Source organism: Pantherophis guttatus, chromosome 3, assembly GCF_059756535.1.
Source record: "Pantherophis guttatus breed Tessera chromosome 3, ASM5975653v1, whole genome shotgun sequence".
Classification (NCBI taxonomy): domain Eukaryota; kingdom Metazoa; phylum Chordata; class Lepidosauria; order Squamata; family Colubridae; genus Pantherophis; species Pantherophis guttatus.
The window spans coordinates 144,135,245-144,150,632 of NC_142065.1; the positions used below are offsets into that span (position 1 = coordinate 144,135,245).

General features: G+C 37.0%; 1 protein-coding gene across 2 annotated transcripts in view; it reads right to left on the bottom strand.

Moving 5' to 3' along the window:
- The window catches only part of SLC22A23 (solute carrier family 22 member 23), a 98,634-nt gene that overhangs the window by 64,417 nt on the left and 18,829 nt on the right, over positions 1-15,388 (bottom strand). For both annotated transcript variants that reach the window (XM_034429079.3, XM_034429078.3), the window contains exon 2: positions 5,400-5,503. In XM_034429079.3, coding sequence (XP_034284970.1) covers positions 5,400-5,503 — 104 coding nt within the window. The remainder of the gene's footprint in view (positions 1-5,399; positions 5,504-15,388) is intronic.

The window sequence follows — 15,388 nt, forward strand, 5'->3', positions numbered from 1 at the left end:
GGAGGAAAAGAATATGTCTGAAGACTTTGTTCCCTCCTATTTCTTTTGAAAAATACCTGCATAAAAAAAAGTTCATCCTGGCTAAAATCATGTTACACTTTGGCTGATATTCTATTGCTTCTATGTATTTATTTTTAAAGTTTATATGCGTCTGTTCAAAACCAAGCTTTCCTGGCCCACAAAAATGAATGTCACCAAATACAACTGGGAATAAATAATGTTACAAGTATGGTGGCCTTCCACACAATAGATACGTGAATCCATTTTGTTTTGGAAGAATCGTGTGTGTGTTTTAGTTTTGTTTATAGATGTTTATAATCTTCTGGACTTTATTCTAACTCTCTGTAAATTAACAGGAGGACAATAGAAGTGAATATTCTCTGCTTTTAAATTTGCAAAATAATTGATACGGAAAGAGTGAAAGGGCTTCCACTCTTTATTTGGTTATACAAAAGGTCAGAGAAACCTACCTCTCCTTCTATACAACAACCATTTCACCAAAGGGTTATCCCCGAGAGAATTACCTAAATATTTAGGCATTGTGTGACTTAAAATTTAATAATTTAATTCTAAAATATATTATGTACATAGAACTAGATTTATTTGGTATAAGAGATGTATGTTTGGTGAGCCTTCCTTCCTTCCTTCCTTCCTTCCTTCCTTCCTTCCTTCCTTCCTTCCTTCCTTCCTTCCCCTTCCCTCTTTTTCTCTTTTCTTTCCAAATAATTACAACAATAATATTTTTTTAAAAGCACGATTGTTTTTATTTGATGCTTCACCCTCATTTTATGCAACATGCATGAAAATGCTGCAGGTTTCTTATGCTGATGAACTGTAATTCTCAGGCGTTCTAGTCAGCATCGTTAAAACTAAGGGATTTGAGGAATTGTGACTCAGTGGTATTTGGAAAGCCAGAGTTTCTCCATCTCTAATCAAGACCAGGACTCTGCAATCTTCTTGCTCTACATGTGGTCCTTGACGTACAACCTTTCATTTAATGATCGTTTGAAGTGACAACAGCACTGAAAAAATTGGTTTATGACCATTTTTCACACAAACATTGCAGCCTCCCCATGGTCACATGATCAAAATTCAGATGTTTGGCAACACATTTATGACGGTTGCAGCGTCCCAGAGTCACTGGGACACTGCAACCGTCAGCGATCAACTTTTGTGACCTTCTGACAAACAAAGGCAATGGGGAATTTAACAACAGTGCTACTAACTTAGCAACTGCAGTGATTCACTTCACAAACTATTGTAAGAAAGGATATAAAATGGGGCAAAACTCACTGAACAGCTGCCTCTCTTAGCAACAAAAATTTGGGGCTCAATTGTAGTCCATATGTTGAGGACTACCTGTATGTCACATTTTGAGATCATGCTATGGGGCACTCAAAGAAAAAGTTTTCTTTTCTTTTCTTTTTTTGGTGGGGAGCTAGTGAGTATATTTACAGATAATCAATCATTCAACATTTTTATTTTCTAAGAAACACAGTCTTTACTTTAACAACTGCATTGTCTAGTGACTGTTCAAAGTTATGATGATGCTGAAAAGGTAACTTTACAGTCCTTGCACTTACAACCACTGTAGTGTTCTTCAGTCATGTGATCATCATTTGCAAGGTTCACAGCTGGTTTCCAACAAGCAGAGTTGGTAGCGGAGCCAGCAGTAAAATCTTAAGTCGTGGTCACAAGATGTCTCACTTAACGACTGCAGGTAATTTACTTAATGACCACAGCAAAATGATACAATAAGTCATACGGCTATTTGCATAATGACCACATCACTTAGCAATGGATTTACCAGGCCCAATTATGGTTAAATGAGGATTACCTGGACCTATGAGAACCTATGTAGAATCCAAAGGAATTATTTGAAATAAAGATAATTGGAGGTTGGTTCTTGCTTTAGAACAGGGGTGTCAAACTCATGGCGTCACGTGATGTATCAGGACTTTTTTCCCCCCTTTGTTAATCTGGGCATGAGCGTGACCAGTGTGTGACGCATCCAGCCTGCAGGCCACGAGTTTGACAGCCCTGCTTTAGAACATGCTGGCTTCCCTTTTAATTTTATTTAAAACAAGCCTTTAAACAACTGAAAAGTACTGTAGAGTTGGGATCTGGAAGATGAAAAGATGAAATACAATGTGAATGTGTCTTGTTTAATGAAAACATTAAAAAAAAAAACCAAAATATGTTAGTGAGTACTGCAACAAGATGAAAATAAAAACAGACATAGACACTATGCTTGTGTAATATGCTTTTTGCAGGGGTAAAATGCTCCCAGTTCAGACCAGATCGCCTGATCCGGTAGGCGGGTGGTTCGGAGAACCAGTAGCAAAAATCCCTGCGCTCCCCCCATGCCCAGCTGAGCTGCGCGATCATCAGAGGCTTTTTTTTTTTTTACTTTTAAAAGCATTTTTTCTACAACCTCCGGCTGAAGAGTTTGTAGAAAAAATGCTTTTAAAAGTTAAAAAAAAAGCCTCTGATGATCGCGCGGCTCAGCTGGGATTGTCAGAGCCTTTTAAAAGCATTTTTTCGACGATCTCTCTGGCCGAAGAGGTTGTAGAAAAAATGCTTTTAAAAGGCTCTGACAATCCCAGCTGAGTTGCCTGATCAACAGAGACTTTTTTTCTTTTAAAAGCAAAAAAAAAAAGCTTTTAAAAGAAAAAAAAAGCTTCTGATGATCAGGCAACTCAGCTGGGATTGTCAGAGCCTTTTAAAAGCATTTTTTTTACAGAAAAAATGCTTTTAAAAGTTAAAAAAAAAGTTGGTCACGCCCACCCATTACCCCCCACCAAGACACGCCCACACAACCGGTAGTAACAAATTTTACATTTTACATTTCACCACTACATTTTTGTATTGTTCTTCCAAAAGAGCCTTGGTAGTACAGTGGTCTAAGGCACCCTGTTATTAAGCTGGTTATTAAGACCAGCTGCCTGCAATTACTGCAGGTTCGAATCTCGCCAAGGCTCAAGGTTGACTCAGCCTTCCATCCTTTCTAAGGTAGGTAAATTGAGGACCCAGTTGTGGGGGCAATAAGCTGACTTTGTATAAATATACAAAAAGGATGAAGGCTATTGCTGAGCACATTGTAAGCTGCCCTGAGTCTCCGGAGAAGGGCGGCATATAAATCAAATTAAAAAAAAAAAAAAAAACCTACAGAATTGCATCAAGCAGCCAGTGAATTGTGTTGGTGTATTTCACATAATCAACTTCGTAGTATTTTTTTAAAAATATCCTAGAATAAACCTACTTAACATTATAGTTTCTTAAATGTCCATTCACCACATAATTACCCCAATCTACCCACAGAATGACAATTCTAGAAGGATTTTTAGAAAATAATTTGTTTTGGTTGATGTTTTTTTTTTTTTTAAAGGAAATAAAAAATACCTAGTCCCTAAAATAGTCTGCTTTCCAAATCAGCCAAATCTAGCTAGGAAGCAGAACCAGGTAGAAATGACACTTATGATAACCCTGCAATAGACTGCAGCCGTTATCCAGATAAAAAGCCCCGATGTCTAATCCAGATTCAGGTACCTGGCATGCTTAATAAAACATAGTCGCAGTCTCTGCCGGTTACCAAGCAACTATAAAATGCTCCTATCAAACCTCTAAATCATGATTTTATTTCAAGGTATTGTTTACCCAATTCAAATCACAAAATCACCATTAGGTTAATCACCATATTAATCCTATAAAACCTGAAGAAAATACAAGCATCTTATTTGGATGATTTCCTGATGATTGCTGATGAATATATAATTCTGAGTAAATAAGATAAGTATAAGGCACATTTGTTTGGCTTCAGTTAATAGTACACTCATACTTCTTTCCTTCCCTCCCTTTCCCATTAAATTCTTGATCAAAACAAGCTCACTGAAAAGCTGCTTGACCAAATTATCAATTATAAAAACCTATCTGGGGAAATTTCAAGTTATGACATCAAGGCAAATGGAAATACGTGAAGCTGGTGCTGGCAATTTTTTGCCCAGGTAGGACTCCTGGCATTAGGAGCTGCAAATGTCAATCCGGAATGCACTTGATTACATAGCAGCCTATGGTATAAAAGCTGTTTGAATTGCATGGACACATGTATGAATGTACAACTCTCTCTGCGTTCCCAAACAAGTAATGGCTGAAATATATATATTATGTCCATAGAATGAAAGATTTCTATTGTGTGCTTTTCTAAATTTAAGAATGAAAGTAATCCCTTCTTTAAGTCTTTATTATTAGATATTGCTTTTCAATTTTGTTGCAATATTTTCAGGATCAGACTCAATAATATTAGTAAGAGTTAAAGGTTTAAATATATTTCCTTTTATTTACAATAGGCATTCTATATTCACTGAATATTCACAGATAGAAGCAAGGAAAAGGGTGTAGGTGGCTCCTTATATATACAATGGGTGGAGCTATAAGTGGGAGTGGTGAATTATGAATACATTAAGAAGTGAAGAATAAGTTAACCCCTGATACCCCGTTCATATATTATTTACACATTAGAGAATAAGGCATTTACATCTGACAAATTTTATCTACAATTCCTAGTTCAACTCCTACAAATTCCTAGTTCTTTTCTTAGTAGCAATGAACTCAGTGGCTATAGTGAAATAAATACCTAGCTGCATTAAAATTCCATAGAGGGATAGAATATTTTAGGTAAGAAGTATTGTCATTTTCTCTAAACTACCTGGGAGATACTGGAAGCTGAATTTAAACATAAAATGGAGCTGAAAATAGCTTTAATTCAAGCCATCCCTATTGTCTCAAATGGCTTCTTTTATTTTTTAAAATTACTTTATTTAGCACAGCAACAATATCAATAAATGGCAAATCATTTGTGAAATACTATGCTTGTGTATGTGTGCATAAACTTTATTGAAGTTGTTTATATTAATAAAAGTTAGATGTAAAAATATATAAACCAGTTAGAAAAAATGTGCAGAACCAATTAGAGAATGAAAAGAAAAAGATAAAGAAGTGACTTTTGATCTTATTCACAATTGCAAATGAATTTATTATCCCTTGTCCCTCTTTAAAATTATATTGCAGAAATTCCATCGCATGTTCAACCCTTTTTTTTCCAATCAGAAAATACAAAAATCACCATTTCACTTTTTTCCCCTTTTCAGCAAAAAGTCCATAAACATTTTTCAGTCTTTTATAAAAGCACTTGTGGTTTTATCCTGAACAAGACAGGTAGGTTTTTCTCATTTCTGCTAATTCTACTACATTTAGAATCCATTCCTCCATTGTGGGTATGAAATATTGGGGTTTTGTGCATTGAAATGGAAACGTATGGAAAAAATTCAAACATCATCGGAGGTGAGAAAATGTCATTTCCTCATGGAGAGCAATTTTGCAGTGGTTTTAGTTAAACTTACCAATCAGCTATACATCCTGTTATTAGGTAGCCAAAGATTAATCCTACAAGCAGAGAAAACTTCGCAATGTGAACTTTCCAGGCAGAGTCACAGACCAGATCCCACTAAAAGAAACAAAAAAAAGAAAGGAAAGATGATGCATTTAAAAGGGATAGGGTTATTTTCATATACTTGGAGCAAAAAATCACATAAAACTATCTAGTACAGGTAGTCCTCTATTTAAAACCATTCACTTAATGACCATTCGAAATTATAATGGCACTGAAAAAAGTTTTTCACCATTTTTCACACTTATGACCACTGCAGCATCCCCATGATCAAAATTCGGACTCTTGGCAAGTGGCATATATTTATGATGGTTGCAGTCTCCTGGAGTCATGTGTTCACCTTTTGTGACCTTCTGATAAACAAAATTAATGGGGAAGCCAGATTCACTTAACAACCATGTTACTAACTTAACAACTGCAGTTATTCATTTAATACCTGTGGAAAGGGCTGTAAAATGGTGCAAAACTCACTTAACAACTTTCTTGCTTAACAACATAAATTTTGGATTCAGTTGTGGTTGTAAGTCAAGGACTACCCGTATGTTGACTACAGTGACTATCAATAATTTTATCTTGGTGTTGTCATGTTTACCAAAGGCTAAGAATTGTTATTTCTTACTGAATTAAGATTTTTCCCTAGAAGCAGCTGGTTAAAAATTTACAGAAGCTGATAACCAGACCATTATAAGATTTTACAATTCTAGTCATTTCACTCTTCCTTCCCCCTCTGGCAGCGTTTTGAGAGTTTTGAGATATATTCTCTGAATATGGAGATCTTCTGTGGTAAATATATCAATAATAAATCTGTCTAATTTTTAAAAGCAGACAATGTATTTACTAACATTGTCTGCTTTTGGCACTAACTTGTGCCAAAAAGAAGTGTCTCCTTTGTCTATTGAACTAGTTTATTGGTTTATTTCCATCACTCTGTTTGCCCTTTTCTTTTTCTTTTTTCTATTTCCCATAAGAAAATATTCTAATGACTCTTTAAAACAGCACCCGGAACTCATTTTTTTGTTCTTCGGTGGAGGTCGATATCTAAGGTCATGTAAGTGAATGGTAAACAACCGTATTATTTTTCTGTATTCAGAGCAAGTATTAGCAGAGGTTTCGCCAGATCATCTGTAATCAGAGAAGGAAGAATTATTGTTAAGCTGTTAAGAGAGTTCTGGGAAGCTTGTATATATATCCAGTAACATGAAATGACTGGATAAAATGTCCTTTCTGGCATCTTCTATAGCTAGTCTTCACCTTGAAAAAAATGGGAAGAATTTCAGTTTGTACTGTTAACTACTTAAGGATTTTTAAAGATAGTTTCACATCTCTGAGCCATTTAAATAAAGATTACAGTATCTAAAAGGAAGCAATCTAAAAGCATTTCTTTGATCAAATATTTAACTCAAACAAATCTTCAGTTTAATCACAATTGCATTCAAGAAGATTTCTATCTATATTTTTTTAATCCTGGAAGCTCTTTCAGAACAGTCAGTTCAGACTGAAAAGACATATTTAAGTGCAGTTGTTTAATGATAGTTCCTTCAGGACTCCCCCCAAATCCTAGTGGTTTAGTAATGGTTTTAGGCTAAGCAGCAAGGGATAGAACTTCAGACAACCAATAGTCAATTTGATAGGAACTATTTTCAGTGTTCCCACGTCACAAGAGGACGGAGGCAGAAAGGAAAGGAAATTAACTAGATTAACTAACACAAGCAGAAATCTCAGGCAAAATTTGCTGCAATGAATTTTACATAGCATCAATGCCAACCAAACTAGATACCAATTCTGCCCTATCTTTCATTAAATGCCAATAAAAACAATTGCTCATTTAAAAACCCATTACTATTTTTTGGAGAATGGGGTGCTTGAGATCCTGCTACGAAAAATCTTCATTGCACGACTCAAGAAAGCTGTTCAACCAAACCAGCACAATAAACAAATGTAACAAACTGCCCCATTATCCAAATCTCTTCAATGAACTGTTTAGAGAAGGTCTGTCAGACAAAATGGGCAGACAGGAATATAGACAAGAGCACCAGCATCTGATCCCTTTGTTGAGATAATATTTCCGTGGCACATCTGCTAGCTAGCAGGCATGTTCGCTGCTGCATCAGGAGACAGTGTGGCTATACCACGACAAACTGGGTTTCCTAGATTTCTCCACAAAGGCTTCTTTCATGGCAAGAACAATCTAACCAAAGTTTTCTTCATGAAGGAAGTTCATCAACAGAGATTTTGCAGAGAGGATTCAAGCCATGTGCAAAAGACGAGCAGTTTTTTGTCCTCTAGACAGATCAGAACACTGTTGTAACTTCTGCACATGCGCTGCTCCACTGAGTTATAGCACAACTGCATCGCTTAGTGATGGCATTCCCTGAAGTTCCAGTTGCTATGGTTAACCAAATCCCACAGTTGCTAGGGAAGATAACTTCCTCCTGGCTTCCCACTGACAGCCAAGTCAGTGGGGAAGCTAGCAGGAAATTGCAATTCCCAGGTGACTCACAAGCAAGCAGAGGCAGATAAGGTGGCTGCTGTCAGGTGGGGAAGGTGCAAGGGAAAGGTGAGGAAGGGTACACATATGGCCAGTGTGGTGAAAGCACAAAAGGGAAGGTACACAAATGAGAAAGACTTGTGACCTTCTCTGCTGACTTCCCTATTTATGGTCTGGGGAAGCAGCAGGGAAGGTCGCAAATGGTGATCATGAGATCATGGGACACTGCAGCCTGTCACATGTGTGAGCTGGTTATCAAGGACCTAGACTGTAAGGGGTGCTGGGACTGCAGGGGTGCTGGGACAGCCAGACTGTCCAGTCCATAATCACAATTGATTTAGCACTGTTGTAACTTCAAACAGTTGCTGAATGAATGATGATAAGTGAAGGACTATCTGCCATAGCAATGTATCTGCAACTCATTCTGCCAATACCATGAAATGAAACTTGGAAAGAAGCAGATAGAAGAGGTAAATTTTTACATCTATCTTGACCATAAAATCGATACCGTACACAAAATTGACAAAGAAATATTGCATAGAACAGCAGCATGGCTCAGCTTTAATTGTGTAAAAACAATACTCCAACAAATGGGCAATGCCAGGGTAACAGCAAGCACCTTCAACACCATGGGTTTTCTAGCCATAATGTGAAGGGTGTGAAACAGAAAAACTTGGGTGTCATACAGTGTGCAATGGAAAGATGAACCCTAAAGATCTCACTCAGAGATCAGTTCACAAATAAGGAAATTCAGCTCAGCAATGGACTACCTTTAAAGGTGTCATAAAAACAGCATTCAAATCAGTGGTGGGTTTGTACCGGTTTGCCCTGGTTTGGGGGAACTGGTAGTAGCGGCAGCAGGAGGCTCTGCCCATCATCATGAACATTCTGCGCATGTGCAGAAGTGCCACACGCAAGCGAAGCGAGCGCACACACACACACGCTCACAGTTCCAAACCGGTAGCGAAGGTAAGTGGACCCCACTACTGATTCAAATCTAATCTAAGTAGGCAGGGCACATTGTACATTTACCTGACAATAGGTATATCTGGTGGCAGGGTGGATTTGATTTAAATCAAGTCGATTTAAATCATAATTTTTAAAGAGCAACTGTCATCTCTGTCCTGCAGCGGCTCCTCTTCTGACCCACTGCTGACTCACTGACAGTCCCAATATTGCAGAATATACAGCCTCATGCTACATAACTAAGCTCCATTTCATGCTAAATAAACTAAATTATTAATGTACCTTAAATAGAAAACTATCTTTAGTTACTCCAAAAGCATTTTATTAAAATAAATTTGATAAAAATAAAAAAATCCGATTTAAAATTTAAAAATCCATTTTTTTTATTTTAAAAAAAATCATTGATTTTTATCCACCCTGCCTGGTAGTGCCCCCAAAATTACATACCTCTACTTTACTGATCTCCTACAAGATGGAGGATATAGAGATGGCCTTGATGAAGAGGAGAGATTTATTATCAAACCAATAGGAAGGGAAACATAGCTTATGCCCAAACAATGAAGAAAGTATGAATAAATATCAAAGACACTCCCCTAATTCACATGAGTATAACAAAGAGAGGAGGTAAAGGATAATCATATTTGCAAGATTCTGATACCATGGCCAATCATAGTAAAAAATAATTTGAGTTTTAATGTGGACTTGATTTCTGATCCACATCTTGGGGCTGTCAGAGAATAGATTGCAAAAAGATCTTAGTCTCAACTGGAGTATTACCATGAAAGACCAAATAAAATATAAGTATTGGCCAAAGTCGCAACTTGACATCAATGCTATCCAGGTGAATAAAGTAATAAAGTGAATACGATAGGGAAGGGTCAGGCAAAAGGGCAAAGAATGTACGTGCAGTTTTAAAATAAGGGTTTCTAATGTCAAAGAAGCTATCCTAAAGGATGCATGAGCTAATCTATGCCTGGTGGTCCTTGCCTGTCCATATATGAAATAGTCCATATAGGTAATGAAATGGAGCTGTTGTGTTCAATATAGGGATCAAATCTAAATATCAAGATGATGATTACTATTTAATTGTTCTCTTCCCATCAGGTACAAACAGTACCAGATTATGAATATCAAATTGTTTTCATTATTTAGAAATATTATTTGGAACATTATTTTATCAATTACTACAAAGTAACAGACTCTGTTCCAGTTATTTGGGCAGAGTGAAAAGCCAGAGTTAATTTCCAATCTTTCACTCGGAAATTCTTCTATCCAATGCCTCTCTACTTTATCTTACTAAAAAGACATTATTTCAATGTCCTAATTCCCTATTTCCTAACCTGCTGCTTTCTGACATGCATGGCACTGTAACTACCAGAGTCTCCAGGAAGAATGGCCCTACAGCCTAGAAATGTGCTGACTTGAAGTTACTTCCTACTTAGAGAGTATCAAGTTGGAAAAGGCTAGTCTTAACTTTTAAAATGTTTGAAGATAGACAGTGATCAATCTTACTAATTAATAGCTCCTTTTGCAAGCAATGCTTATTTACCAGATTTTGAAGGCACCACAGCTACAATATACAAACATTCAGAGTCCTATCATCAGGCTCAAAACTCATCCATAAGCCAATCTCAATAATTCTGAGATGCATCTTGAGTGTGACAGTGTATTAGCTTCGCAATATCTCCCTTTTTCTAGACTGCTCCCAGCACCCTCACCAATCCTCGTTTACCCAGGAAGACAACCCCAAATGTCTGACTCAAGTGCTCCTAAAGCAGGCCTCTTGCTGTTTGAATGGTGCCCTCAGGATAGCTAATGTTTCATTATTATACCGGTAGATGGTCGCCAGATGTTTAGACTGTCTTTGATATTTTTATTGAGTCCTTCCCAAGGATCTGGGATAGTCAGATGTTGTTTGATGGTGTTGAAGGTATTGTTGCAGAATGTAAGCTGTTCCAAGTGAAGTTGCCTTTTACAATTGACTGATGGTGGTTTTATCAATGCTCAAGTGGGGTCCAGATGTTTTAGAATTGTACCCAAGGCACCTATTACTATTGGTACTATAGTACTAATTTGATTTAGATAGGTCTTTGTGTTTCTTCTCCTTTATTTTTTTTATACTCTTTGGGATAAAAAATATTCCCAAGAATGTCAGGTCAGGCAGTCCCATTGGTAAGAATGCCAGGCATTCTGTGCTCTGCTATTCTCACCACCAAAGGAGTGTGAAATCTTACATTTACACTTTTTAAGTGAAAAGAGCTCAATTGTTAATTGACGCTTCAGCTACTATGTAGAATGTTTTGAAAAAGTAAAGCCATGAAAAAAGGCTTTTTATGGATTCATCTGGAGGAACAGATTCATGAGCAGATACCAACATCTTTGTTTTTAAATAAATGCACCATTGCTTTATATACATGGGGTGGGCAGTAATTCTGGACAGTAATTACATGTAAACTATATTTGCTCACATTCTTAAAAGCAGATCATTAGCTTGGATGGAGGCTTGCCCAGATGGAAGTCTAAGGAGATTCTCAATCATCCAGGTCAGTTCTCTCAAAGGTGCTTTTCGTAAAGGCAACTGGACTTCCTTGAGTTTCTCCTTGAAAATATTTCACTTCTCATCCAAGAAACTACTTTAGTTCAGGAAAAAACCAAGAAAATCCAATTGCCTTTTGGAAAAGCAACTTTGGAATTGTCCAGCTTGAGGTTACTAGGATCAGAGGGCTGAGCTTCTAGGAATCTACTGTGAATTCCCCTGGCCATTGTGAAATGCGTAGCAATCAAAACTGTTGCTATAAAATACTTACGTCAATTAGAACCATAGATTTGAAAGGTACCTCCAAAGTCAGCTAGTCCACCTCCAGGCAGGAAAAAAAACCCCATTAAAACGCTACCAATAACCTGGCCTGAACTTTGGCTTGAAAACATAAAGGAGGACATTTAATCAGCTTCCAAGACAGCCAGTTCCCTTCTCAACAGTATGCTGCACTGTCAGGAAATACTTCCTGAATGTTTTGTTACCCTTTTTTTCCTTATAATCTGAACCCAAGAGTTGAGTTTTTTCTCTATTTGTGCTTAATTATTTTTCAAGCCTAGGTGATTTTTTGATGGCTAGGATCACCCAAGCCATTAAAAGCTTGCAGTTACACTTTCCATGTATTTACAGGCCACAGATGCAAGATGTACATCACTAATATAAATGACAGCTCTTCGAATGTATGAAGACAGCTGACATCTCACACCTCATCAATCCTAATTCCAGACGAAACATTCCTAATTCCTCCAATCTTCCTCACTGACTTGGTCTGCATGAGCCAATGATTCAAAGGTTCCTCTGTCCAGATGTAGCACCTTCCTGGAGGAAACTATCGAAGTCATCCTTACCTATTTATAGAATAGTCAACCCAGAAGTTTCGAGATTTAGAAACATCTCAAAACATAATACCTTTACATGCATGAATCTAAGGTGGAGAAATATGTTGCAGGCTTCAGTAAAGCAGGAACCAGGTCGTTATCTCTTTATAAGCATAACTTCAAAGAGCTATCAGACGTGGATTTTATTGAAACTAGGACTTTTCTGCGGTAGCACCCAAACTTTGATTCATACACTCCAGAGAAGCTTTAATTAGCATGAGCTTCATTACTGAATCTGCTCGTGCATTCTAAACAAAATTCTCATCTCTTTATTTTATAGCTTTGTTGCCATGGAAATGTGAAAAGAGGAAGGTAATTTTGCCATATATTCATGTCATTACTCATATCACTATTCATACTATTAACTCTTATTTTTTCCCATCTACCTTTTATCCATACCTGACCCTTTTTTTCTTTCTTGTCAATTTCACTAGCCCAGGGGTCTTTACATTTTATGGTGCAGGGAACCTTTAAAATAACAAACTGTGTGAGAACAATCCTCTCCATGACACTCCCAACTGTAGTGTTGGGACCCCCAGAAACAATAAATGATGTTGATCTCCTTCAAATCTCTTCTTGATTCATGACCTATGGTTTAAAAACTGCAGATCTAGCCCCTTGATACTGCCAAGAACTGATGCAGAGAATCTAGATCTAAATCTGTATGTATATAACTACTTTATTAATTTCATAGATTAGATTCAAAAATACTTCTGACTCATCGGATCAATGCGTGAATGTTTAACGCTTCAGTATAATCAAGATAGCCACTGCTCAAGACACAGGAGGTGTATACATACACTGGAAGGAATGCTCATTAAACTTGGCAGCTACCTCTGGGTAACTATTTATTATTATGCATTGCATATCCCATAATAGTATAGTCCCCAAGATTGTGATTCCTACATATTCTCTTGTTTTTCAGTGGCTATAAACCAGCTGAAGCAAAACTGAAGTCGGTTGCCATTTCATATTACTTATTGATTGGGCAAACTAATTTACTAAGATAACCTACCCTTTTGACATTCTGTCATTCCGAATAATATAAATTGTTGTTACAGTTCATAACATAGTACCTGATAGAACTTCCCTGACCACAAAGCTTCAGCACTGAAAAGGCAGAAGGATGCTTTCAACCCAAATATTTGAGTGCACAGTCTTTCAGCAGGGCCTTGACATGTCAACCCACACCAGTCAGCATCATCACCTAATTCCAAGGTCTAATTTCTAACTTGCCAGTTGTGTTTCTAGATTTAGAAATACATGCAAGATGCATCAGAGTTTTTTTAAAGCCTAATAATCACTGAAACAGGGTGTATACCAAGTTGTCATTTGCATAATGGCAAAATGCAATAACCAGGAATCCAAGACAGTTTATGATGGGTAAACGGTCATTACTAAAAATATTATGTTCCTCATAATATTGCTGCCTCATTTTGGTGGGAGGCTGTTCCTGGGGGGAATGAGTGAAGAACATTGCTAGTGTATGCAAAGAGTGTATATTCCTAACAAGATGACCCTAGGTGTGAAGGACATCCCAACTGCTCAATTAAAGCAAGCAGGCCCCAAATTGGGCAGCAGCAATAAAGGAAGATGCTTGAAGCAGATGATCACTTAGACAATGACAAAGATATCAATTCAGAATCATGGATAAAATCTATTTATGTGATTGCTAGGAGTTGAAAAACTACCTGATGGCATATAATTAATCAATCAATCAGGATATATGGTAGCCAGCATCCATCTGCACATCCTCTCCATAAAAACAGAAATCCCAGGAAAACTGTCATAAATCTACATTCAATTCCTTCTATTCTTTATTCTTTATGGAACCATCTCAGAAAGGAAATGTGCTTTTTGCAAAATGTATGTGTTTCTTCCTAGTCTGAATAAAGGAATGTTGGAAGTGAAAAAATTAAAAACCACCCCAAATGCCAATGAATTCTTGCTCCATTCCATATAATCCAGTGTCTGGTGGTGAATGCAGAATGGCATTTTCAGCGTTCTGGAGCTTTTAACAGCAACAAAATTTACCATTTGTGGTGAATATAATTTCAATAAGATGGCTGGGAAGAATATTTCAAGACAATAAAATAACAGAGATATATAGGCAGCTGCACAAAAGCCATTCATCTTATCCACTGCAGTGGACAAGAGAAAAGTGCCATCACAAAGCAATTACCATAAACTACTGGTTCTTAAAAATATAGTACTTTTTACTGAGATCTGACAAGGATGAAAGGTTCTTCCAAAAACTTGTCATATTTGAAGATTTTCTACATTCAACATTTATATTTTGAATAGGCCTACAGTAAACAAATGCAGATGCTGAAAATATTGGGAAACCTATTGAAAAGTACCCGATTCAAGACTCAACTTGGAATAGGCAGTGAACAATGCTCATTATCTGAGTGCATTTCTTGATTTAAACCACAGGAACACGAGTAAACACTGCTTCACACCCAATTACTCAAGTCTTGCTTGGATTCAGGAGTATTCATAGGAAGGGTAAAAAAAAAGACAATGGCCAAAAAAATCCTATCCTTTTTTTTATGTGCATTGTGACCTTTTTGTACTCTTCTGTTTGGGTCTGTCCTCTAGGATTAAAAGCCATGTTGCAGTTCTACCTACTGTAAAAGAGAAATAGAAAGCTAGAGACTACTTTAACAAGACAGAAATATATATAGTTCAGAAGCATCACAGCCACAGGTTCACAAAAAGTTATTTAGAGTTGCTGATCTGCCCTATTGTCCATTCTGGAATGAATCAATAACCAAAAATAGGTTTCCTTCAACATTAGATGGTTTGATTGTTTTAATTATAGCTTCTATTTTGCATCACATGTTTTACATTCAAAGAGGTGCACTTGGGTTATCTTAATATTTTACAGGTCTGGCTTAAGCAGCGGCAGAAGTCATATTATCGTCCTTAGGTCATGGTTTGTCAAATTAGCTAGAATTGGATAGTTTTCAATAACTGTGAAGTCTTTGGTGCTCTCTGAGCTTGGTTGCTTGCTTGTGGATATTTCATTACTTGCTTACAGAATGTAGAATAACAAGAGTTGGAAGGGATCT